We start from the raw sequence: 23,928 nt of genomic DNA, 5'->3' as shown, positions 1-23,928 counted from the left end.
TCCGTAGCCACAGCCTGGCTGGCTGGACTCCAGGCAGGATGGTGGAGCTACTCTGCCTCAGTTTCCCCACAGGCAATCGATCAGGCATGGGGGGGGGGTGACAGGACTCCTGGGTTCTATTCACAGCTCTGCCCCTGCCCTGTTGTGTTCATTCTGCCTGCATCCCCCGAGCAGGACTCAGCCACAAGCACCTAGACCTGAGGTCCTTGTTTATTAACAATGGCACTTAGACCCACACAACCCAGGCTGAAGGGGCAGGTGGGTAGAAATCAGAGGCTGTGCTGAGGAGGAGTTGTTTTTTTTTTTTTTTTTGGGGGGGGGGGGGGAGAGGGCAGCGCTGGACTCTGCCCCTCCCTTCTCCCCCAAAGCTGGCACTGCCTTAAAGCAGGGCCTGACAAGTGCAAGTTTAGCTCTTGCAGCAGCCAGGATGTGCCCCCCTCATTCCCACCAGTCAAGTTCTCAGGTGGACAGGGCCCCACCTGGCTGAGTAGGGGGGCAGTAGTTCAGGACTCCACCTGGATGGCTTGATCCTGGGACGGAGGTGGGGGGCTGTCTTCCCCCTACAGCTCAGCCTGGCCCCCACTGGGGCCCGTGTACTGGATGGTGGCCAGGAAGGTGCGAATCTCCATGGGCTGCAGTGTGACTCCCAGCGGGTTAAGCGGAGGGTAGGCCTGGCGCCTGGCTGCACCTGGGAGAGGAAGCCAGGGGTTAACTGCCCAGGGGCAGCAGCGGGGGTGCCCTGGGCCTAGATGCTGCCAGCTTCTCCACCGGAGGGTGGACATAACCCTCCCCTGTGTCTGTGAGCTCCCCACACCATGAGTACAGCTGAGGGGCTCTGGCCACATGCAAGACAGGGCCTCCCCCATCCCCCAAGGGCCCAATGTGCCAGCTGCCCACCATCCCCTAGGTAAGGAGGCAGGCACTGGCTGTGCTGGGCAGAACGGGGGGCACAGCATCAGGGCTGCTGGCCTCTGATCCGTGCTTTAGTGCGGGGGTGGTGACCTACCTGTGGCTGGCCTCCAGCTGAGCCGGTTCATGGCATCTCGCTTCTGGTTGGCCACCAGATTCATCTCCTGCAGGGAGGTGATGGTGAAGGAGGAGAACAGGTGCTGGGTGGGGAGAGACATGGTCAGCAACTTCCTCAGGTGAACCCCGCCTCCTTCTGGCCACCCCCAGACCTGCAGGTGAGTAGACAGCAGCAGCAGCTCCACACCCCACCCACCCCGACAAAAGGGACTCCTGCAGGCTGGTGTGAAAACCGGATTCTGTGCTGCCTGTCCTCAGCCTCTGGGTGGGGCTGCTCATTCACGCTCCACCCCAGAGCTGGCTGCATTTCAGTGCCAGGAATGGGAGCCCTGAGGAGTCAAAAGCACCCACCTCTAGGGGCCAGGGGTTAGCATCAAGTGGGTGAGACCCCCCTCCATAAAACAGCTGTCATGCCCTATGCCCACTGCACCTTGTGTCTAAGGATCCCTCTCCCCATGTGGATGTGCAGCCATCTCTGGTGTGGGACTTGGCAGCTGTTTTATACAAGGATCCTTTGTGTGATGCTAAGATCCACCCCAGAGGTGGCTGCATCTCAGCCCTAGGCAAGGGAGCCTGAGACTGTCAAATGCTTTAGATGAAAAAGCCTCTAGGCCAGCGGCTCAGCAAGTCCCAGGTACCTACCAGCAGGTCGACAGTGACGGGCTGGGAGCAGTTTGCACTCTCCCCTCTCTCGAACTGGTGCTCCAGGCGGATGAGGACGGAGCTGGGGTCCCACTGGGCCAGTGTCAGGAGATGGACGGAGGGGGGAAGCTCTTGCTTCAGAGCAGAGAACTGGGGAGGAAGGGGAGACAGGGTGTCAGGCTGCCAGAACAGCACCCCTAAAGGGACAGTTTCAGCAAACTTAAAAAAAAGTCACCACCTGCCCTTGAACTATTTCAGTTCCCCAGGCTCCGTCCGTGGCTGCAGGGCAGCGCAGTGTGGATACAATGCACTCCCCTTCTCCTCGAGGGGCTGGCCTGCAGCTCCCAGCATACAACAGCGTCCCCCTACCTATGATGGGTTGGGGGGACAGGCGGAGCCCTGCTTTCAGCAGAGAGCGGCTGGCTTGTCACAACCTTTCAGTTTACTTGATCCCTCAATTTTCTGTGGAAGATCAGCTTCGACAGAACAGGTGGTGATGATCCCATCTGCCCTCACAAGTGAGTCACCCCAGCATAGGTTTCACGGGGGGCATGTGTGGTGTGTGTAACCCAATTCTTGGGAGGAGTCATCCCCCACAAGCAGGGACCACAGGGCCATCAGCTCTAGCCCTTTTTGTCAGGAGATCTCAAAGCACTTTATGCAGGTCAGGCTTATTAGCCCCATTTTACAGATAGGGAAAGTGAGGCACAGGGGGGAAGGGACTTGCCCCCGGCCACTGTGTGCTACCCACTAGACAACACTGCACAGTCCCTTCCAGGCAGCACAGATTGAAAACAGGTCCCTCGTGTACAGCTGGCAAGGGGGGAGATTGACCAGATTTGTTTTCACCCAGCGAGTTGTTTAGCTGGGGATGGCTATTGCCAACTTAGCAAAGGGAGGAGATGGGAAGAGAGGAGTTTAAAATCCAGTTATATTTAAACAACGCTGACTTAACCCTAAGTCCTGGCCAGGAAGAGGGCAAATACCTCTCCCCCCGCTGAAATTTTCCCAGGGGAAAAACTGGAGTCGTCCCGCCCCCCCACCCCCCATCTTGCCCCACAGCAAAGCTTCCCACAAAGGGATTTTGGCCCTAGCAATTTTCCTGCCTGAATTTAACCTAATGAGCAGAAAGGAGGCACCTGCTCCATGGGGGGCGGGGGGGGGGTGCTTGGCCATGATGGGCTTAACCTATAGTTCACCATAGCCCTCCTGGTCAGCTGGCCCTGGGCTGTGTTGGGGTGGGGGCAGGAGCTGTAGGACTGGGAGAAAGGGGAGAGGCATAGCGATCAGAAAGACAAGGATTTCCCTCCTTGTCCAGCTCAAAGAGCCCTGCTCTGGCTGGAGGTGAGTTGGGAGCTGAGGCTGAGACCCCCCTACAACTCATTTCACAAGTGGGTGAAGCAGTTGGGAAGAAGCAGCCCCTGGCAGGATTCAAACCAGCAGCTCACCGTTCCCCTCCCTAAAGCACAGAGCCCTGCCCAGGCACCTGCTTGAGGCTGCGCTGCCCCCGGTGGAAGGAAGGGCCCCCTCCAGGTGCCAGGACCAGCTGGGGGGCCATGAACTCCTGCTGGGCCTGCAGCCGGTGCCGATCGGCCGAAGACTCCACTGTGTCCAGGAAGACGAGGTGCCGGCCCCGCACCACCAGGCCGTCGTGGTAGACCCCAGGCTCCAGCAGGGGCTCCCCCACCCCGCGGTTGTCGTCATAGAGCAGCCGTCGGTGCACCTAGCCGCAGGGAGGGAATGTCAGAGCTGGGCGCCCTCGCTGTTCTGCTGTGGGGCAGGGGGTGGGGGGGCTGGGAGCTGCACAGGTGCAAGTCGAGGGCACATGGGATTGTAGAGCTAAGGGCGCCACCTGCTGGCACAGCTCTGCTTCTGCAGGAAGGGGGCGATGCACACAGGCTCAGAATGGGGGCGGGGGTGTTGTGGGGGGAGTGGAGTCCACCCTTTCTCTTCCACCCTTTCTCCTCCCCATCCACCTCTGCGGGGAGGGGCGGGAAAGAGGGGCAAGATTCCTCTCTCCCCCTTCCCCAGTCTCTCACCATGAGCTCCACGGAGCCATCGGCCACGCTGCTGCCCCCCTGCGAGCGATCCGTCAGCACCGTCAGCTGGAACTTCTTGTTCTAGAGAGAAGAGCAAGCCCAGAGCTAACGGGGGTGGGGGGGGTGTGACGCCCTGCCAGGGAGGGTCACTCCCCAGCATCCTCTGCTCCCTCCAGCAGGTGGCAATGGGAGCATTCCCCCATGCCCCCCCAGCAGCTCTGGTGCTCTTCCATCCTCTTGTGTCTGCCTGCGGCTTCCTGACCCCTTCCTGCGCTGCATTCCCCATCCCTGTGGCTGTAGGGGGAGCACTTGGCGGTGGGGGGGGGGGGAGGGCTCCATTTCTTCCTTCTGGAACGGCCTCCCTCGTGTGTCTCTGCAGTGATACCTCCTCCTCTTGTGACACTGCACTCCATATTCCTCATAGTGATATTTCAATACATGGTTATGGCATAATTATGATGCATTTTGCACAAGATGGGTCATGGGAGGTGTCAGTGGAAAAGGGACGATTTGCTGAATGATTATCCTATTTGTATGCATGGATCATTTTTGTATCTGAAGTTATAAATCTTGGCTGGGTGTATTTCAGATGTTTCATTTGAGGCTACGTCTACACTAAGCACCTTTGAGCGACCCAGCTATGCTGTTAAAAGGCGCACGGTGGCAATGCTGTTTGGTGGCAGGAGAGAGCTCTCTTGCCGACAAAAATCTTCCACACAAAAAAAAAAAAAAGCAAGCGGCGATAGCTTTGTGGGCAGGAAAGCGCTCCTGCTGACAAAGCTGTTCATGCTGGTGCTTTTCCTCAGCAAAACTTCTGGTGTTCAGGGGTGGGGTTCACACCCCTGAACGACAAAAGTTTTGCGGACAGAAGTCCAGTGTAGACAAAACCCGAGTAACACCCACAACCAGCCTTTCAGGTACAACAGGGAAAAGCTAGACAGGGCTGCTGGACTATGAAAAGGCTTAGCCTTCTTGTAAATGTTTCAACTGGCCTGTAAGTAACGGCTGCTATGACCCAGCAAGGGCATGAGACCAGATCACAGGATACTGGACTCCATGTTGGGTACCTGTATTTTTCCACAAACTGGGTGGGAACTGTTGTTGGAACAAAGGGTTCCTACTGTATGTTTAAGCTATATAAGGTGGGGTGTGACAGCATCTAGGGGCCTCACTCCCCACCTAAGGGAACTCCTGGAAACACATGAGGACCAAAGACTGAACTGGGGGAAGTGCTGGGCCCAGGCTAAAGGGATTTCTAGCCTGCGAATGGAAACGCGGTGTACTGCTTGGATCAACAGCCACGCTGAGAGATTGTTAATTCATATCCAATCTGTCATTTTAGGCTTCGTTTGCGGTTTTGTTTATTTACTAGGCGATACATTAAGTGATAGCAAACAGATCTTGTCATTAATAAACTTGTTTTTTGCTTTATCTAAGCCAGTGTGTCTTTGAGTGAAATGTCCTGCACCACCCTGATGAGCCAACTGCCCCCGGCTCCCCGCCCCACTGAAACTCACTCCCCCAGCATCTGGATCCCACCATTGAGACCCTCACACCCAGACCCCCTGCCAAGCTCTATCCCCCTGACACCTCCCAAGCCCCAACCACTTTCACCTGGACCTCCCAGCAGATTCCCACTACTGTTGCACCCAGAACCCCCCCTCCCAACAAGCCTCTGTGCATCCAGATCCCCCCGCACCCAGATTGCCCCACACCTGGATCCTTCCACACTTGGATCCTGCCTTTCTGCCCACACCTGGCATGGAGGGGCAGGGCCCTGGGGTGTTTCTGGGGCAGGCTGGGTCCTTGCACTGTGTCAGGGTTGGGTGCAGCCTTATTGCTGAGTGTGTCCCAGGGGGAGCTGCACAGTGATCTCCCACCTCTGTACAGCCAGGGGCCTGTGCGCACCAGTGCCAGGCTGGAGCCTCCACATTTATTTGACAAATAAAATTTGCAGAATTTTAAAATATTGTGCGCAGAATTGTTAATTTTGTGGCACAGAATGCCCTCAGGAGTATCAGGTAGCTCAGTTTGGGTGTGTGGCACCCCCTGCTGTCAAGCTGGGTGATAACAGGGCCTGGTGAGGCTGGCTGTATCTCCAGCACAGCAGTGTGGGCAGGGCCAACCCAGCTGTGTGTCCTACAGGGGCACAGCGGTTCCCAAACTGCACCTCAGAGATGGCAACCCGTCACACCCACCTCTGCCTTTGTTCGAGCCACTGCATGGGCCAGAGCAGATCTGGGGGCATGGGAACGAGTGACCAGCAGCACCACCTGCTGGCCAGCACTGGTGTCTGCAACGCTTCCCCCCAAGATCTTTACCATATCTGGCACCCACCACTGTAGGAATCAAGCCCTCGCCATCTTTAGGGCATTTACTCCCTCACCCCGTCCCTGTGCAGACAGGACAGTTGTTTATTGATGGGGAAACTGAGGCACGGGGACACAATGTCACAAGCTCCCACAGCAGAGCCAAGAACTGAAGGCCCAGGCCAGTATCGCTACCCCCTGGACCATCCCTGTATCTCCAAGGAGAGGAATCCCCCCCACACACACACACACACTACCGTGATGGGGAGGGGACCCAGCAAATGCCAACAGGGGCCCCCAGTGGCCCTGGTACCTTGATATAGATGCGACTGTTGACGGGATAGTAGTTCCCAGCCACCGCCTCTGTCTGGCTCAGGTTCCATGTGGCCCGATAATCCCGCCTGCCATGAGCACCAGAGCCCCATTAAGCCCCGTGTCGGCCATCTCCCCCACTGCCCCTAATCCGGGGGAGGGGGGGTAGGGCCAGTTTGGGCTGTGCAGTCCGGGGCTCTGGGCAGATCCCAAGCAACAAGGCTCCCAGCCTGGCCCTGGCTGGGGAATGGACTGTTCCATAGCGGCAGAGGGAAGCTCCCCTTATACCTAGCCCTGGGGTACCCCACATGCTGCCACAGTCCACAGCTGACACCCCCCAGGGGAGGCTGCTGGCTAACCATGGGCGGGGGTGTTGGCCAGGGCTCATTGGAGTAGCTCATGCAGGGCCCTCCATTCAGGAACGTCAAACAATAATTAAGGCCTGGACGTTCATTAAGACACAGCCCCTTTTTACTAAAATCCACAGCCCCTTTTTACTTTTTACTAGAAGGGACTCGATAATTCAATGGAAGACACGAGAATGGAACCCAGGACTCCTGACTCCCAGCCCTGCCCCCCCGCTCCCCTCCCAGAGCTGCAGGGAGAACCCAGGAGTCCTGACTCCACCCTGGAATCATCCCCCCCCCCGCCGAGGAAGGATCACCCCACTCCCAATGTCTCCCTGCCCCCCTTTACCTCCGCTCCAGAATCTCCCGCCCGTTGGAGTCTGTGTAGAAGCGTCCGTCCGTCTGCAGGGATGTCTCAAAACGGCTGATGATCTCCTTGCCCAGCCCGTCGCTGCGGCAGAGGGGGCAGCAGGGTCAGACGTGGGGTCTGGCAGCACACGGATTCCCCCCACCCCCGACACTTTCTGGGGCTGTTCCGACATTTTCCATCTCAGCTGTGTCAATGGCCGGGGTGCTCCCCATGAAAAGCATCATGGGGATGGACAAATTGATGTGCCGTCAAAACTCCCAAATACTTGCATTTGGCAGCACTGCTGCAGTGCCTCCCACTTTACAAACCTGGCTCCCTGGTCAGACTACACCTCCCATGCGGCACCAGGGACTCCCATAATGCACCACCTCCTGCCCCCAAGAGGGGAGGCTGTGGTGCATCATAGGAAACGTAGTCCAACCAGGGACCCCAAACCAGAGGGAATGGAAACGTGAGGCATTTGAACTACAACTCCCATGGCGCATTGCACCAGCCCCACCCCAAGAGGAGAGGCTGTGGTGCACCATGGGAGATGTAGTCCACCCAGGGAGCCCAGCCCAGAGAGGAAGATGGGAGCATGAGGCACCAAAACCACAACTTCCATGGAGCACGGCAGCAGGCCTCCAAGTTGAAATTACTTTGGTTTTCAGGCAGTTTCCTTCCATTTCCCACCCAGCTCTCACACTCACTCTACAGGGATGGGCCCCACCGTCCACTCCAGCTCCACGTAGGCCTGCCCGGCATAGAGCCGCACCACCTGCGAGCACCACGAAGAGAAGTTCTGGTAAACCTCCTGTACCAGCTTGTTCTGGACCAGAGAGAGAGACACACACACGTGTGTGGGATCCCCGCACCCAGCACTGCCTTTCAGCCACTTCTGGGTTAGGGCATGGGGGGTGGGCACAGTTTAGAGCAGGATCCCTCATCAGATGCGGAAATGCAGCTCCTTCTGGGGCAGGCTGTTAGCAGCCCACGGAAACTCAGCACAGCGTTGGAGGAGAGTAAGGAAAGGATCCTGTATTCAGCTGGAAGTGCAATGAGGCGTGATTGCAGGATCCTGAAGGGGGTTAGCTTTGATTGAGACATCACGGTAAGGTTAAGGAACATGCAAGGGGATCTTCAATGGTCGTCAGGAGGTGGGACCTTAATTTTAAGTCTTACCCAAGAGCTAGCAACTCTGCTCTAACCCAGTGGACTCCAGTCCCCCAGCCAGACTTGGGAATAGAACCCAGGCATCCTGGCTCCCAGCCGCCCCCCCTGCTCTAACCGCTAGATCCCACTCCCCTCCCAGCTAGCTCAGGGCTAGCGGCATAAGGGAATCAGAGACAAGAGACTTCGGCTCCCACGCCCAGCCCCCTGGAGGTTCCCACACCGGGGATGCCCCCACCACCTACCTTCACCAGGTACGTGCGGGCTCGCCTAGCCACAGGGAGGGGCTCGGAGTGGTTCGGCCGGAAGATATATGCCCCGGAGGCCTGGGCGCTGTCGTCATCACCAGTGCTGGCCTTGTACCTTGGCCAGGGGCAAGAGGGGGGAGGGTGGTGAGACAGCAGCCCCGAGGAAGGTCCAATCAGCTGCCCAGAGCATCATGAGCCCCAATGCCAGGGAGAGACACCCCGCCCTACCCACCCACACACAGCTCCAGCACTGGCCAAGAGATCAAACTCTCTCTCCTGGCTATTACCCTGGTTTACAGCTGGGGAAACTGAGGCACAGAGGGATGGGGAGAAAGGTATTCACTCGTGCTCAAATGTGAGAACCCAGGAGTCCTGATCCCCAGCTCCCACTGCTCTACCCACTAGAGACCACTCCCCCCCAGAGGTGGGGATAGAACCCAGGCGTCCCGACTCCCCCCAGCTCACTGACCAGAAAAAGCTCTGAGACACAGGCAGCGAGATGCTTTTGTCCAGGTTCTGAATCTCCCTCAGGAGCCCAGTGACCGGGTCAAACAGAACCCGGAGGTGCTGTGGGGAAGAAAGCAAGATCATCAATAGACCACGACCCGGGGGGACAACCCACTGCAGGGCCCTCATTCCTCCACCTCCGATTACCCTCCCCTCCACCTGGGGGTCACCCAGAAGGGACGCCCTGGGTCACACAGTCCAGTCCCCACCCGGTCAGATACTAATCTAGTGCCATCTTAAAGCTCGTTAGGTTGTTTACCTCCCACTGCTCCCATTGGAGGCCATTCCAGACATGGCTGCCTAGAAACCCGCTTCTCATTGCCAGCCTACACTATTTCCTGGACCGTTTATCTCACTTTGTTCGTGTGCCAACATTATCCTTTAGCTTCAACAGTTCTTCCCCCTCCCGAGAAGCCTATTGCACAATATTTATTAGGCATATTACGGTAGCGCCTCCGAGCCCCAGTCACTGGCCTGGGCCGTATTATGCTTGGCGCTGTACGTTATTTATTAGGTGTATTACGGTAGCGCCTCGGAGCCCCAGTCATGGAGCAGCTGGAGGCGGACAGACAAGAACAGAGATAGTCCCTGCCCCAAAAGAGCTGGCCCTTCCCTTGCCTTAGAAACGGAAACTGACCCGACAAACAAAGTGAAACTGACCGGGCTGCACCCTTGCTCAGGACAGTACCTCATTCTGGAACTCCCTGGGGGACCAGGTGTCCACCCGGGGTTGGGCCTGCTCCCGGATCCACGTGGCTAGCCTGGAGCGCAGGTCCCTGTTGGCCGTTTTCGAGATGGTGTAGGTGCCGTAGCCCAGGGGAGGGGCCAAGGCTGGGAAGATCAACTCATGGGTGGCATCTCCCCGGCCTCGCCTCACTGCCCGGGTGAAGTTTGAGACGGGGACAACCTGGAAACAGAGAGAAAAACCGTCTGAGGCCCCATCGGGAGGGTCCGAACAGAGATTGTGCCACATGGGGACACCATGGGGCTGATGCAGGGAGCTCTCAGGTTAAGCAGAGTCAGACTTGGTTAGAACGTGGATGGGAGACCAAGGAAAATCCAGGGAGGGGGCTGTCTGTCAGCTCTTCAGCACTCCCCCCTCACAGTCAGTGCTGGCCCCAATGCCACAGAGCGATGCTAGGGGGCGCTGTGCTGCAGGGAGAGGGGTGGGAGCTCAGGAGGGGCCACTCCCCCCTTGGGGTCAGCGCTGGCCCCAGTGTGGCACTAAGGGGCGCTGTGCAGCAAGGACCGGGAGCTCGGTGGGGGGCACTGACCCCAATGCCACAAGTATCTGTGGACACCATCGCCCCCTAGAGGATGCAATCAGACCACCCTCTAGTGGTGGCACCAGGCAGAGCCTACACAAGCAGCATTGCAGCTCCCCGCTAAGAGGGGGGGAGGGATAGCTCAGTGGTTTGAGCACTGGCCTGCTAAACCCAGGGTTGTGAGTTCAATCCTTGAGGGGGCCATTTAGGGATCAGGGCAAAAATTGGGGATTGGTCCTGCTTTGAGCGGGGGGTTGGACTAGATGACCTCCTGAGGTCCCTTCCAACCCTGATATTCTAAGAGACCCTTCCTTTTGCTAGAAGATGCCCGAGCCCAACCCCAGCTAACAACTGAATCCCCTACAGGCCCACGACACGGGAAACAGGTCAAGCAGGCAGCCGCAGGGAGGAGAGAAAAAGCCAAGAAGGAAGACGCTCTGGCCCTACCTCATTCGGCACCATCTGGCCGTTGGGATCGGTCACCGAATACGAGGCTCCTTTCACGGGCAGCCGGACGTTCCAGCTCACACGCCGTCCCAGCGGGTTGTAGAGGATCACCATGAACTGGACAGACAGACCCAGGTTAGCAAGACGCTCACCCCATCCTCCCCACCGCCAGCCAGAGGGCGCGGGTGCTATTCACTGGCTGAGCCCGGAGAGGATAAAAGCCATCCTACAATCGACACGGTAAGGGCGAGTCTCCTCCAGCTCAAGCAGCGACCTGCCGTCTCGGGGCTGGTGGAGCTGGGTTCTAGGCCGGGCTCCCCTCCCGCGGTCTAAACAACAACAAGGTCCTTACGGTGCCGGCGGATTCAGTCAGCGGGCACACGCTGATATTGAGGTAGTTGCAATAGATGAAGTTCTCCTTGTTGCCACTGATGCTGGCCAGAGCATTACTGACCAGGACCTGCAAGAGGAGAGATGCCTCCCATGAGGTGAGAGACGAGAGATCCACCTCCCCCCACACACTCCAGCTGTGAGTCTGACTCTAAGGGGGGTGCTGTGCTGCAGGGAGTGGGAGGCCCCACTGCCAGTATGGACCCCAATGCAAGAGGGTGGCACTAGGGGGCGCTGTGCTGCAGGGAACAGGGTGGGGCACTTCTCCTCTCATGGTCAGTGGTGGCCCCAATTCCCCAGCATACAAGTAGGGGGCGCTGTGCTGTGTTGCGAGGGGCTTGATAGAGGGGGGCGCTCTCCCCTTGGGCCCAGCATGGACCCCAGTGCCCGAGGGCAGTGCTAGGGCCCCGCTGGGGACTAGAGAGGTTAGCAGAGGATGCACTAAAGAGCATGTTTAGGCCACGAGACAGATATTGCCAGGTCTCCACAGCAAGGCATCACCAGGGCCACCCTTTGCTGAGGAGAGGAGTAGGGAGTTATTAGGGGGGTCCCCTTTAACTGAAGAAATCCCCTTGCCCAGCGCTGAGATGCAGCCACCTCTGGGGTGAGGCCATAGCAGGTCCTTGGCTACACCGACACCCCCCTAGGCTGCCTTTTCCTTGGGCCATCCTGCCTCGGATGCTCGATGCAGGGCGACTAGAGGAGGCAGAGTCAGGTTCCGGGATCTCTGGAGGGGAACAGGGTGCCAAGGAGCCAGGGCACGTACCTGGCAAGCATCCCAGCCGGCAGCCAGGCGCTTGGCGTAGTCATTAGCCACGTGCTGCTTCTCCGTCCCGCTGACGGCGTCATGATGCTGGGCCACCGCCATGGCCCGGCCTGTGGAGGAGCCAGGGCATCAGGGGTGGAACAAGGAGCTGCACCAAACCCACGGGATGGGACGATGCAGGGGGCAGGGAAAGGGGGATTGTGGGGCCAGACAGCCCCCAAATCCAACCTCTCCAATAGAGGGCTGGGCCTGCACCTTTCCTGCCTGGCCTGAAGACTCCCCATCGGCCCCCAAGCTCCAGCATCAACTTGGCAACCTGCCCAAGGCCACACACATAGGAGCAGAACCCAGGAGTCCTGATGCTGTCCCCTGCTCTAACCACTAGACCCCACTCCCCTGCCAGAGCCCAGGAGTCCCGACTCCCATCCCTGCAGCACTGGTTCACGTTGCTGGACGTGTGTATGGAGGAGGCAGCACTGCCCTCTGCTGGCTGCAACAGGAGCTCTTCCTTTGTTCCGTCTCCCCCTAGTGGCTGCAGGGGGCAGGATAAATTTGGGGGGAATTGCAATAACGGGGTGATTCACGGCGCAGCAGCTCACGTACGGAGCACGGCACTGTCTCCTTCCCCGTAGGGGCCTGTCCTCGCCACCGGACCGGCCAAGGCTTCCAGCTGGTTGCAAACCTGCAAGGGCAGGGAGGGGGAGCAGTGATGAGAAAACATTTATCAGCATCCGGTAACTCTCCAGGAGGGACTCGCCGCTCCCATTTCATAGAGGGGGAAACTGAGGCATAGAGAGGGGATGGGACCTGCCCAAAGTCACACAGAGCTAGGGATTGAACCCTGGATCCCAGCCCCTCTGCTCTAACCACTAGACCCCACTCCCCTCTCAGAGCTGGGGGACAGAACTCTGGAGTCCGACCCCCTAGCTCAGACCTCCTTGCTGTCCCGCTCAGAGCAGGGTGCTGGGAAGATTGACAGGCAGCAGGTCACAGGGAGAAGGGACGTGGGCGGGATCCCGGACTCCCAGCCCCCAACTGGGGATGCCCACCTGTAGGAAGTTATTGCTCAGTCGCTCGTAGCGTTTGAAGGCCGGCCGGCTGGTGAAGTAGCCTGTCCAGAACTGGTGCGGCCCGTCAGCGTAAGGGAAGAAATCGTCGTATTTGAGGGACCTGTGCGACACCAAAGAGGGTCTCCTCTGCAACTCATGGGTCCAGGAGACCCGGACCTTCTCCCTTCCCCCTCCTCAATCCACCCCACCTGCACACTGCCTGGCCAGAGGGGGGTAGCCAGCCAGCCCGTGCCACAGCTCAGCCCCTGAACCCAGCACCAGCCACTCCCAGGGCCCGAGGAACAGAGAGGAGGCTTATAATGGCATGGAAGAAACTAAAGAGAGATGAGCTCATTTATATACTCCAGTGCGGCGCTAGGGGGCGCTGTGCGGCAGAGAGCAGGGTACAGGCTCAGTAGGGGGCGCTCTGCCCGTCCAGTCAGTCCCCAGGGCGGCTCCATCATTACCCCTCCAAAGGGGACGCACCGGGGGTTAGCAAGACCATCCTCTCCGCCCTAGCATGGGGGGCGTGGGACAGCGCAGGCCACCCCAGGTGGGTTCCTGCCAGCCCCACACCGCCCTCCGGCCCCGGTGCTCACCACGACAGGTTGGCTTTGAAGAGTTCCCACAGGTAGCAGGTGGGGGTGGAGTACAGCACGTGAACCTGGCTCCCGTTGAGTTGCTGGAAGAGACACAAGGGGGTGGAGGAAGCGGTGGGGCAATCGGGCCAGCTGGGGGCTGGGCTCTGTCGTCCCTAGTGGCCAGTCAGGGTAAGGAGTCTGCTGCAGCCTCCAGCTACCAGGCCTCGGTCCGTCGCTCAGGCAGCACGGCCTGCCGCTCCCAGAGCCCGAGGACCCGGGTTCGAGCCCAGCCGTTGCCCCCATCACAGCAGGGCCCTGCCGAGTGCAACAGGCCTCCTGCCTGGGCCACGCGGCTGCCCCCAGGGGCCTGGCCTGTGGGTCAGGAAGTGGGAGCCCAACCCTCTGCGTCTGGAGCGGGGAGCCTCTCCTGGCCCAGTATGCCTCCCAGGCGGGTCCCCACCGGACTGGGAAGCCCTGCACACCCCCCACCCCCCGGTTACCTGCGCGTTGACGTGTTTGATGAGCTTGTCCATGTTCTTGTACCACAGGTTGGCGTTCTCGTACTGGAAATCCGAGCCCATTGTCATGACAACGTGCTTGGTCCGGTAGTGCTTGGCCTGTGACAGAAGGAGACGCTTCAAGCTCCCCGCTCAGAGAGCCCCCCCTCTCGGTACCCAGATCCCGAGCTAAGGCCTCCCCGTGGCGAGAGCCTGGCAGGCAGCCGGCGCAGGGAAGGGCAACATTGTTTTGGCAAAATGGAAGTGTTTTTCTGCAGGAAATTCTGGCTTTGCGAAACGGGCGGTTGGCGGAAAAGTCATTTTGACGCGTTTCTGACCCTGCGGAGCAGAGGTCCCGGGGCACTGGGCCGACACACCGGTCACCGGAGCTAATGACAGAGATCGCCTGGAGAGTCCCCCAGGGAGGCTCCCCCAGTGCGATCTTGGGGCGGAGGAGGAAAATGGAGACCGGTCCAAAACATTCAGCTGCGTATTGCAGCTGACCAGAGACTGGCGGCATGTCACAGGGGCTGGAGCTGTCCCTGAGGCAATCCCATCACAAGATGCGATCCTTACGCTCTTTTCTGGGGCTGGTCTGTTATTTAAGAGGATAGGCACCGCAGTCCATGCTCTACACGAAATTATTATACCAGGGACAGACATTATTACACCGGCGTCCGGCCACGCAAGGGTGAAGCTAACAATGGACCCAAGAAATTCACATCCCCCGAAAGGGGCTTTACTACAGCCCCTCTCTGGCTATAAAATGACACTTTCCCCCATGGACCAGCAATTCCCCACCCAATCTCCAGGCAGCCTCTAAGCGCCAGCCAATCACAAGAGTCGGCCACGAACAGCTGAGCATCCTCTGATGGCGGAGGCAGGAATCAAACCCAGGAATCCTTACTTCCAGCCCCCTGCTCGAGCCATTACACCCCACTCCCTTCCCAGAGCCAGAAACAGAACCCAGGCCTCCTGGCTCCCAGGCCCTTTGCTCTAACCCCTAGACATAAGGCCAGCTGGCTGCAGAGGGTCCCCTCCCAGCTCTCACCTGGGCAGCCGCAGTTCCCAGGAAATACGCCACCAGGCTGTCCACATTATTCTCATCGCTCACATCATCCACAATGGGGCTGTCGGAGCAGAACTGGTCCCAGCAGAGGGACAGGGGCGGGTTGTAGCCGTTGGGAAGGACACCTGGGTGGAGGGAACAAGATCACCGGGGGCACAGGCACCTGGGTGGGATCCAGCCAGCGATATGAGGGACGATGCGGGTGTCGGGGGCCAGCACAGAGCCAGGGCCCACAGCTCTGCCTTGTGAGGCTGTCCCAGGTTGGGGGTGGGGCCCACCAACTGATGGGCACAGTGGCAGGGCAAAAGGAGCTGGCCTACAGGGGTGTAAATGCCAGGGAGGGAGGGGGCTCTGGGGGAAGGGTGAAATCCAGGCCCCAAGGGGGAAAGATCTGATTCTGTCCAGCCAGGAGTGCAGGCAGCACGGCCCAAGGGTGCTTGCTCCCAGCCCGATGGGGCCAGAGGTGGCAGTGGGGAAGGGTCCCTGTCCCCTCCCCTGATCTGAAAGGGCCCCACACCACCTGGCTGGGCATGGGGGATTCCCAGGTAGACAGGGGAGCGTGTGCTCCCTGGGCACCTCGCCAGCAACCCAATCTCTTCCCCCAGCCCCGATTAGGGATGCCACCTCTGAAGTACAAAAGGGGGGGGGGATGACAAAAAAGCCCAGGGGGAGGGACCCCCAGGCCAGCCCCTCTCCTCCCCTCCATTCCAGGCCCCCAGCTGGACACCCCAGGTCCCATCAGGTGGGTCGGCCTGAGGGCAGCCTTTCTGCTTCTGCCACTGCCTCCCCCTCAACCATGAGTCTACCCCCCCCGCCCCCGACACACACCTGGAGCCCACCCACCTGCCAGCTCTGGCTGCCCACTGGTCCGTGGCACCGTCTGCCTGTGGCACAGGTGCCCCGCCCCCCAAAACTGGGATGTTCCAGACTTGCCAGCACTCCCACTCCAGCTCACCGGTGAAGAGGTCGGCCCCGGGTGGCTGCAGGCTGGCGCTCGCTCTCCAGATCTGCTCCATCTCCTGCAACTGCTCCCGGTTGGCTTTGTCCTGGTAATCCAGTCGGCCGAAAAAGAAGCCATCAAAGCCCATCTGGAAAGGGGACGGCAGCAGGAGGGGTCAACGCCAAGAGCCCGAGAGCCAGCAAATGCTGAGGCAGCAGCGTGACCTCGTGGCTAGAGTGCTAGACGGGAACTCAGGAGACCTGGGTTCTATTCCCAGCTCTGCCACTGACCTGCTGGGTGACCTTGGGGAAGTCCCACCCCTACTTTGTGCCTCGGTTTCCCCACCTGGAAAATGGTGATAATGCTCCTGACCTGCACAAAGCACTTTGAGACCTGCTGATGGAGAGTGACACACACTGTCCCCAGCAGGCTACCCCCTTGGCCTCCAAAGTCCCTGCCCATTTGGGGTGGGGGGTGCACGGTTCCAGGCCCCACCAGGGGACTTCACCTGGGCGAAGAGGGAGGCCTGCTCTCGGGAGTGGCCGAAGGGGTCAATGTGCCAGGCGGCGCGGGGCCGGCCGCATTCCCCGAAGGTCTCCTGCAGGAAGCGCAGCCCCAGCGTCATCTGGTCAATCATGGCGTTGTAGTGGGTGGCCGCCTCGTCATTCATGCACCAGCCGCCATTGATAAATTCCAGCCGCCCTGTAGGGAAGGAGAGGGGGCGGGTCGCCCTCAGCGCCAGGCGAGCAGGGAGGCCGGGCACCGCTGGGATCTGCAGCTGCCTGGCAGTGCCGGGGAAGAAGAGAAGCCAGGGACTTTCTGAGGGTGTGGGGCAGCATGGACATAAGATGACACTGGCCAATATCACGTGTGCATGTGAGAGATGCTGATCCACACAAGCAAACACTGTGTGTGTGAGGCAGACACGCACACCCACACGTGTAGGCTACCTGCAGCCATAGCTAGGAGTGTCTGTGATCTGCTTTTTTACACCGTGCCAATAAAGATCTGAATCAAGTTGTGCGAGAGACACAAGATGACCCAAGCAGAAGCCCCACATGTATGTGTGGGACAGAGACACACCCCAGACATTTGCTCCCTCTGTGCGTGTGTGTTATGAGGTACCCACCAGTACAGGCAAAGGGTCAGTGTGCATGGCATGACGCACAACAACCCAGTCAGGCATATTATCTGGGCATGTGGCTTTCACACACCGGCCTCTAGTGACGTTGCACTCCATATGCTTTGTAAAAATATGTTTCTAAGTGTGAATATGATGTAACTGGAATATGCTGTATGCAAAAGGTCTCCTGTAAGGTATCATTACAAAGCTTATAATCCACTGAGTGTGGTCATCCTATTTGTATGAATGTGACCTTCTTTTACCTGAAACTAGGAACCTGAAGTATAACTCTGAGGTCCTATTGTAATTATGCAAAGTGTGGGCCAATTAATGGTGGTTTAGAATCTTGATGGCTCCCATTGACCAGGACAACTTGTTGTAAATGACAGGTTTCAGAGTAGCAGCCGTGTTAGTCTGTATTCGCAAAAAGAAAAGGAGGACTTGTGGCACCTTAGAGACTAACCAATTTATTTGAGCATAAGCTTTCGTGAGTGCCACAAGTACTCCTTTTCTTTTTGGTTGTAAATGGTTTGTTTACCTGCAAGCCTTCCTGTGTACATGTACGGAAGAATGAGGTCTTACAGTGACATGTGATCAACCCCATCTTAAACCTGGTGCTTTTTCCATTTAGAAAGGGGTGTGGGGACCCACAGAGACAAAGGATTCCCGCCTTGTGCCAAAGCTATAAAAGGGAGTGGAACAGAACAAAGGGGACTGCCAGTCATGAAAAATTCCCTAGTTACCACCTGAGCAGGAACTAACAAGGTCTGTAACAGGGGAAAGGATTGGGCCCAGACTAGGAAGGAGTCTAGTCTGTGAAAGAAGGTTATTGGAACATTACTGAGGGTGAGATTTACCTGAAATCAGTTTCTTAACGTATTAGGCTTAGACTTGTGTGTTTTGTTTTATTTTGCTTGGTAACTTACTTTGTTCTGTCTGTTATTACTTGGAACCACTTAAATCCTACTTTTTATACTTAATAAAATTACTTTTGTTTATTATTAAACCCAGAGTAAGTGATTAATACCTGGCTGTGCATCTCTCTCTATCAGTGTTATAAAGGGCGGACAATTTATAAGTTTACCCTGTATAAGCTTTATACAGAGTAAAACAGATTGACTTGGGGTTTGGATCCCATTGGGAACTGGGTGTTTGGGTGCTGGAGACAGGGGACCTGTGAGCAGTTTTTGGTTAAAGTCTGCATATTTGGGGGTGTGGACCAGACCTGGGTCTGCGTTGCAGAAGGCTAGCGTGTCTGGCTCAACAAGGCAGGGTTCTGGAGTCCCAAGCTGGCAGGGAAAACGGGCTCAGAGGTAACTTCAGCACGTCAGGTGACAGTACCAAGGAGATCTCTCTGACCGAACCCCTCACACCACGCACGCCCATTGATTGACCCAGGCATATTATCTGGGCATGTCTCTTTCACACACATGGGCCATGGGCCTGTACTAGTCAGTATTGCACAACATACACCCAGAGACACATGCGTGGTGCGTGTCAGAGAAACACACCCGCAGACCCAACTGAGGCAAAGAATCCCTGTGAGTGTGTCTCTCTCTCCCCATCTCCCCCACCTATGCAGACATCCCTCTGTATGAGCGGGCTGGGGACATCACCAGACCCAGCAGTGCAGGTCACTCCACCTTCTGCCACAAGAGCAGTGCCCAGCTGGGCGGGATCCCTTACCCTCGCTGACCAGCTGCCTCACCGCCTGCTGCATTGGGTTCATCTGCAGCCGCCACCAGCGGTAGAAAAAGGCCACCTCGACGTAGATAAAGCGCTTAGTGGGGTCGGCCAGGAGCTGGGGAATGACCGAGTCCAGGATGTACTGCACGCCGGCGTGCTGGATGTTATTGCGTGCTGCAAAGGGAAGGCACAGGGCTGAGCGGAGACATCCAGGGACCCATAAAGCAGGGACGGCAGCAAAGCCAGATCCCCCCGACCCAGCCACAGCACCCCCAGGAGGGCCGGATCCCCCACCTTACCACAACACCCGCAGCGCCCCTCCAGAGGGCTGGATCCCCCCGCAGCCATGGACAGCACCCCTGAGAATCTCAGATCTTTCTGTCTCTCCAGAGCAGGGGTAAGCCTCCCTCCCCAGAACTGCTCTGCACCTCCTGCAGTTCAAATATCCGTCTCCCCCCCAGAGCAGGGACAGCATCAGGGTGAGATAAGCTTGCACACACAGCACCCCCGGAGTCTCACCCGTCAACCAGCCAGCCCCCACCCCATGGTCCATTCCCCACCCACTCAATCAGCCAGTCCCCCCTCCCCCCGGCCTTGGTTGAAAGGCCCTATGACCTAGGCTTCTGCTTAAGTCACGCCCGTCCTGCACTGCTTTCTCTATGGCCTGAGAGATCAGATGCTCCAAAGGTATTAATGTTTCCACTAACTATGTGCTGACCTTGACTGATGTCATGGAAAAGCCGCCCACGTGAGACGCGGCCTCTAAAAGGTGAGTAAAACCACGGGCTTATTATGGCCGGGGGAGAACAGCGGGGAATGACGAAGATTCAACATATTCCTTGGCCTAGCAAGGACGGATACAAAACGCTCTGAGGAAGCATGATGTAATGATGTGGGGGGAGGGTGGGGGACAGTGTGTTAGATTCCTTGCTTCTGGGAGAGGAGTGGGGCCTTGTCGTTAGAGCACAGGGGTTGGGGAGACTGGGATTGAGGACTCCTGGGTTCTATTTGCAGGTCTGGAGAGGGAGCAGGGTCTAGTGGTTAGCTCAGGGTGGGGATTTCGGGACTCCTGGGTTCTAATCCCCACTCAGATTCACTGTGTGACCACAGGCAAGTCCTTTCCCCCAACTGTGCCCCGTGAAGCTAGGACGCTTAGTCCGTGAGTGCATGTGAACTGCCATGAAACATTCTGGCAGGCGACACAGACTTTATCAAGTATCTGGCAGGGAGGCAAGGTGGGAGCGTACCCAGGCCTGGGGCAGGTCCCTACAGCCCAGCCAGGGTTGGGAGGTGCTCTCTACCTCCATCAGCAGCAGAGGAAGTAAATATGCTGATGAGAATAAGATCTCTGAGCAGCGCTTCCTCCCCCACCCACATCTTGCTGCAGAAAGGAGCCCTCCCTCAGCTTGGACTCATGCAGGGTCATAGCCAGCTCTAAAGCCAGCAGAAACAGGGATCAGATAGCGACATTGGCCTTCAGATTTGATCCCGCTACGTGGGCTGGCTGGCTTAGTGTGTTTGGGGAAAGGGGATCCGGGGTGTGTCTGTTCTCTGGGACACAGGACAGCCAGAGTCTATAATTCCTGGCTCTGCCACTGGCCTACTGGGTGACCTTCGGCAAGTCTCCTCACTCTGTGCCTCAGTTTCCCCACCTATAAAATGGGGATGACAATACTGACCTCCTTTGTCAAGTGCTTTGAGATGTACTGATGATGAGCCCGAGGTAAGAGACCGGGATTAACCCACCAAGTCTGACTGCAGCAGCTCCGGTGCACAGAAACCCTCCCTCCCGCCCCTTGCGCACAGTCTCCGCCACTTACCTCCATAAAAATACTGATCCACTGTTTTCAGCCAGCCCACATCATTGTGTGTGTGAGGGATCAAGTGGACATTCAGCATATCTGGTTTAGTGGCCGGGCAGGACTACGAGGAGAAAAATAACCAGACATGCTACAAACTGGAAGGGAAGGCCACAGCCCCATTGTAAGAGTTCTCGGGGCCAATAGGAGATACCTATCTGAACGGATATTGCTTGGTGTAGCCAGCGTGGAATGCTAGAGGTGGAAAGAGGCAATTGTCTTCTTGGCAGCCCCCTGCTCAGAGCTGGACTGCTCCCTGCCCTAGATTCTCCAAGGCTTTGGACAAACACTTATTGAAAAATAAATCACGTGCCAACAGCAGACTGAAGGAGTTTTTCCACTGATGTAGTTAATCCACTTCTCTGAGAGTCAGCAGCTAGGTTGACAGAAGGATTCTAGCTGTATCTACGCCAGGGGTTAGGTTGTCCTAAGTCCAGCACTCATGGCACTAAATTTTTCACAGCCCTGAGCGACAGAGCTAGGTCAATCTAAGTGTTCAGTGTAGACCAGGAGTACCTGGCTGGGGAGTCAGGACTCTTGGGTTCTAGCCCCAGCTCTGGAAGGGAGGCAAGGTCGGTGGTTAGAGCAGGGAGACTAGAAGTCAGGACTCTGGGGTTTGAGCTCGGTAGGAAGAGTGGTGTCTAGTGGTTAGAGCAGGTTAGAGCTGGGTTCTACTGTCTGCAACCTTGAGCCGCAGGCTCCCCAGCTGTAAAATGGAAAGATTTCACCCTGGCCAGGGTGCTCAACTTTGCAGAGCTCACAATGGGAGGTGGCTAATTATCGTAATAATCATCTAACTGAGAGGAAGCAACAGTTTAGGGAGATGGTGCGGGAGGAAAGGAAGAGGAACAAGCTGCAGAAACAGACAAAGGCACCAATCTGCACAGTATTATAATCCCCTAGAGCGCCCGCCCCACACACACACTGCTAGGGCTCAGCCTAAGGTCATGCATTCAGTGCTCCCTGTTTTACTGAACTCGGGAGGGGTGGGGGTGACCCTGGAAAAGGTTAGTTATCTGCTAATGGGATGAAGCATTGCTTTGAGCCCCAAGCTCCCCGCCAGGGCCGAGAATGGGCGGCGGAGGGGGGATGGAAATTAGACCCAGCCACTGCAACCTGTCCTCTAAACTCTGGACTGTCCTGCCTTCCCCACCAAGCTCCCCCACAAGAGCACCCCCCCACCCCACTACAGAACCTCATCCCCCCCTTCATCCCACAGTCTCAGAACCCCCAATGCAGATGGGCCCTCCTCTCACCCCTTCACCTCCCCCTTCTCCAGCCAAAGCTCACCCACCCCTCAGAAATCCCTCCCCCTTCCCTGAGCCCCCTTTACCCCTTCCCCCGACCCTCCTTCACCCGCTGCTCCCCCCACCAAGAGATCTCCCCTATCCCACCACCGCCCACTTCCCCAGAGCCGCCCCCATGCCTCCCCTTCAGTCAAAGCCCCCTATTTATCCCCTCCGCACAAAGCCTTCCCTTCTGCCTCCTCCAAAAGCTCATCTCCCCAGGCCCCCTACTTCCATTAGCTCCTCCACATGCCCCCACTTCCTGCCCCCCAGACCCTCCCTCTCCCAGCCCCTTTGGCTTCTTCACCCCATCTCGCTCATCCCAAGAGCGCCCCCCCCAGCAGCCCCCTCCCCTCCCGGGGCTCCCTGTCTCCTCCGATTCTCCTCTGCTGCCCACTACCTGCCCCACTGCCCCAGCCCCACACCCAGACCCCCGCGGCTCTTCTTCCCCCCGCCACGGGCCCCGGCGGCGGCTGCTGCTGCTCCCCCGCCCTCACCTCGTAGCCACAGCCGGCCGCGGCCGCCCGCAGCAGCCCCACGCCCAGGAGCAGCCCCACGAGCGGCCCCATCGCCCGCCTGCAACCGCGACCCCCGGCGCCTGGCTGCCGGGCGGCTCCCGCGATCATGTGACCAGGCCTCCACGTGACTCCCTGGCCACGGCATGCGGCTTCTCGCTTCGCCCCCCCGCGGAGGGGCCAATCCGCAGAGACGGGGCGGGGCCACGGCCTTCATTCGCCCCTCAAAAGCGTCAATGCAAATAAGGGACGCGCTGATTGGCTGACGGGGAGAGGGCGGGGCCATGACCCAGCTCCCACAAAATCCCCCCCCCCCCATGCACCTCCATCTAGCCCCCTCCCAAAAGTGACTCCCTCATTGACAGCAGGCTGGAGGGCAGGGAGTGGGGAGGGCTGGGGCAACCCCTTCCCCGGGGGCCAGTCTCTGGGGCAGGGATCTCAACCTCCAATCACCCCAAGGGCCACATGAGGACAAGTACATTGGCCCGAGGGCCGCATCAGTGACACCTTTCCACGCCACCCTATAAAAGCATAGGCAAAAATGAAGAGTAATCTAGTAGGCTACTAAAAGTCAACGAATTCGCTTTTTTAAAACTGTAAACACTCAGCAATGCACCTCACTCAAAAGACAAAACACACATTTGCTTTTAGAATTACTTCCCTTAAAGCCCCCCCCTTTGCCCCCGGCCTCACCCCCACTCCACCCCTTCCATAAGGCTCTGCCCCTGCCCCGCCTCTTCCCACCTTCCCCAAAGTCCCTGCCCCAACTCTTCCGCCCCCTCCCTGCCCCTATTCCAACCCCTTCCCCAAATCCCCGCACCAGCCCCGCCTCTTTTCCACTTCCTCCCCGGAGCTCACCGTGTCCCCGCTCCTCCGTCCTGGAAAGTCCTAAGCGTCGCCAAACAGCTGTTTGGCGGTGGGAGGCGCTGTGGGATAGGTGGAGGAGAGGGGACGCAGCACGCTCCGGGACAGGGCGGAGGGTGAGGGGAGTTTGGCTGCTGGTGGAGTCAGCGCCTATGGCAGGCTGCAGGAAATAAATCCGCAGGCCGCATGTTTTTCAGACCCCGGCTCCAGGGGATGCCTCCTGAGAGCCAGTGTGGGGCTCCCCCATTGGTGGGCACTGTGGCCTGGAGTGAATCTCCCAGGGAGCTGAGGCTGGCCCCTTTGTGTGGGGATGGGGGCCAGCTGTGCTTTACGCTGTCACCAGGACCCTTGAGGGCTGGGGCGAGGTTTACACCACCCCACCCCTCCGTCCACATGCCTGCTGAATCTGAAGCCTCAGCCCTTCTCTGTGAAACGGTGCAAGTGCTTCCTAATAACCACGTTCCAGGCTCAAGCCCCCAGCCTTTCGCTGCTAGCCTCGGAAGCCAACTATAGCCTGCAGCATCCTGCTGGTTTGAAGCAAAAGTGTGTATTGATCTAGTGCTGGTGAAAAGGTGCCAACAGAACAAACCTCTGAGACTTAAGTCCTCTGTCCAGAGTAGATGCAACGTGGCCAGGAGCCAG

General features: G+C 58.0%; 1 protein-coding gene across 1 annotated transcript; it reads right to left on the bottom strand.

Annotated features, from left to right (window-relative positions):
* Positions 1-192: 192 nt before the first annotated feature.
* Positions 193-22,535, bottom strand: MAN2B1 (mannosidase alpha class 2B member 1). Its single transcript, XM_084610091.1, has 24 exons — positions 22,405-22,535; positions 20,583-20,685; positions 18,763-18,936; positions 16,462-16,655; positions 15,969-16,101; positions 14,996-15,138; positions 13,948-14,064; positions 13,466-13,548; positions 12,867-12,987; positions 12,421-12,499; positions 11,818-11,927; positions 11,014-11,121; positions 10,662-10,778; positions 9,638-9,856; positions 8,912-9,009; positions 8,440-8,557; positions 7,735-7,853; positions 7,025-7,126; positions 6,330-6,417; positions 3,708-3,788; positions 3,155-3,391; positions 1,669-1,818; positions 1,007-1,109; positions 193-688 (listed from the first exon to the last, which is right to left on the bottom strand). Exons 1-24 carry the CDS (start codon positions 22,531-22,533, stop codon positions 561-563), a joined length of 3,054 nt encoding a protein of 1,017 aa, XP_084466217.1. The 5' UTR covers positions 22,534-22,535; the 3' UTR covers positions 193-560.
* Between the last annotated feature and the right edge of the window lie 1,393 nt (positions 22,536-23,928).

This window comes from Lepidochelys olivacea (genome assembly GCF_965140295.1).
Source record: "Lepidochelys olivacea isolate rLepOli2 genome assembly, chromosome: 20".
Taxonomy (NCBI): domain Eukaryota; kingdom Metazoa; phylum Chordata; order Testudines; family Cheloniidae; genus Lepidochelys; species Lepidochelys olivacea.
This window is presented reverse-complemented; position numbering and strand designations above follow the sequence as displayed.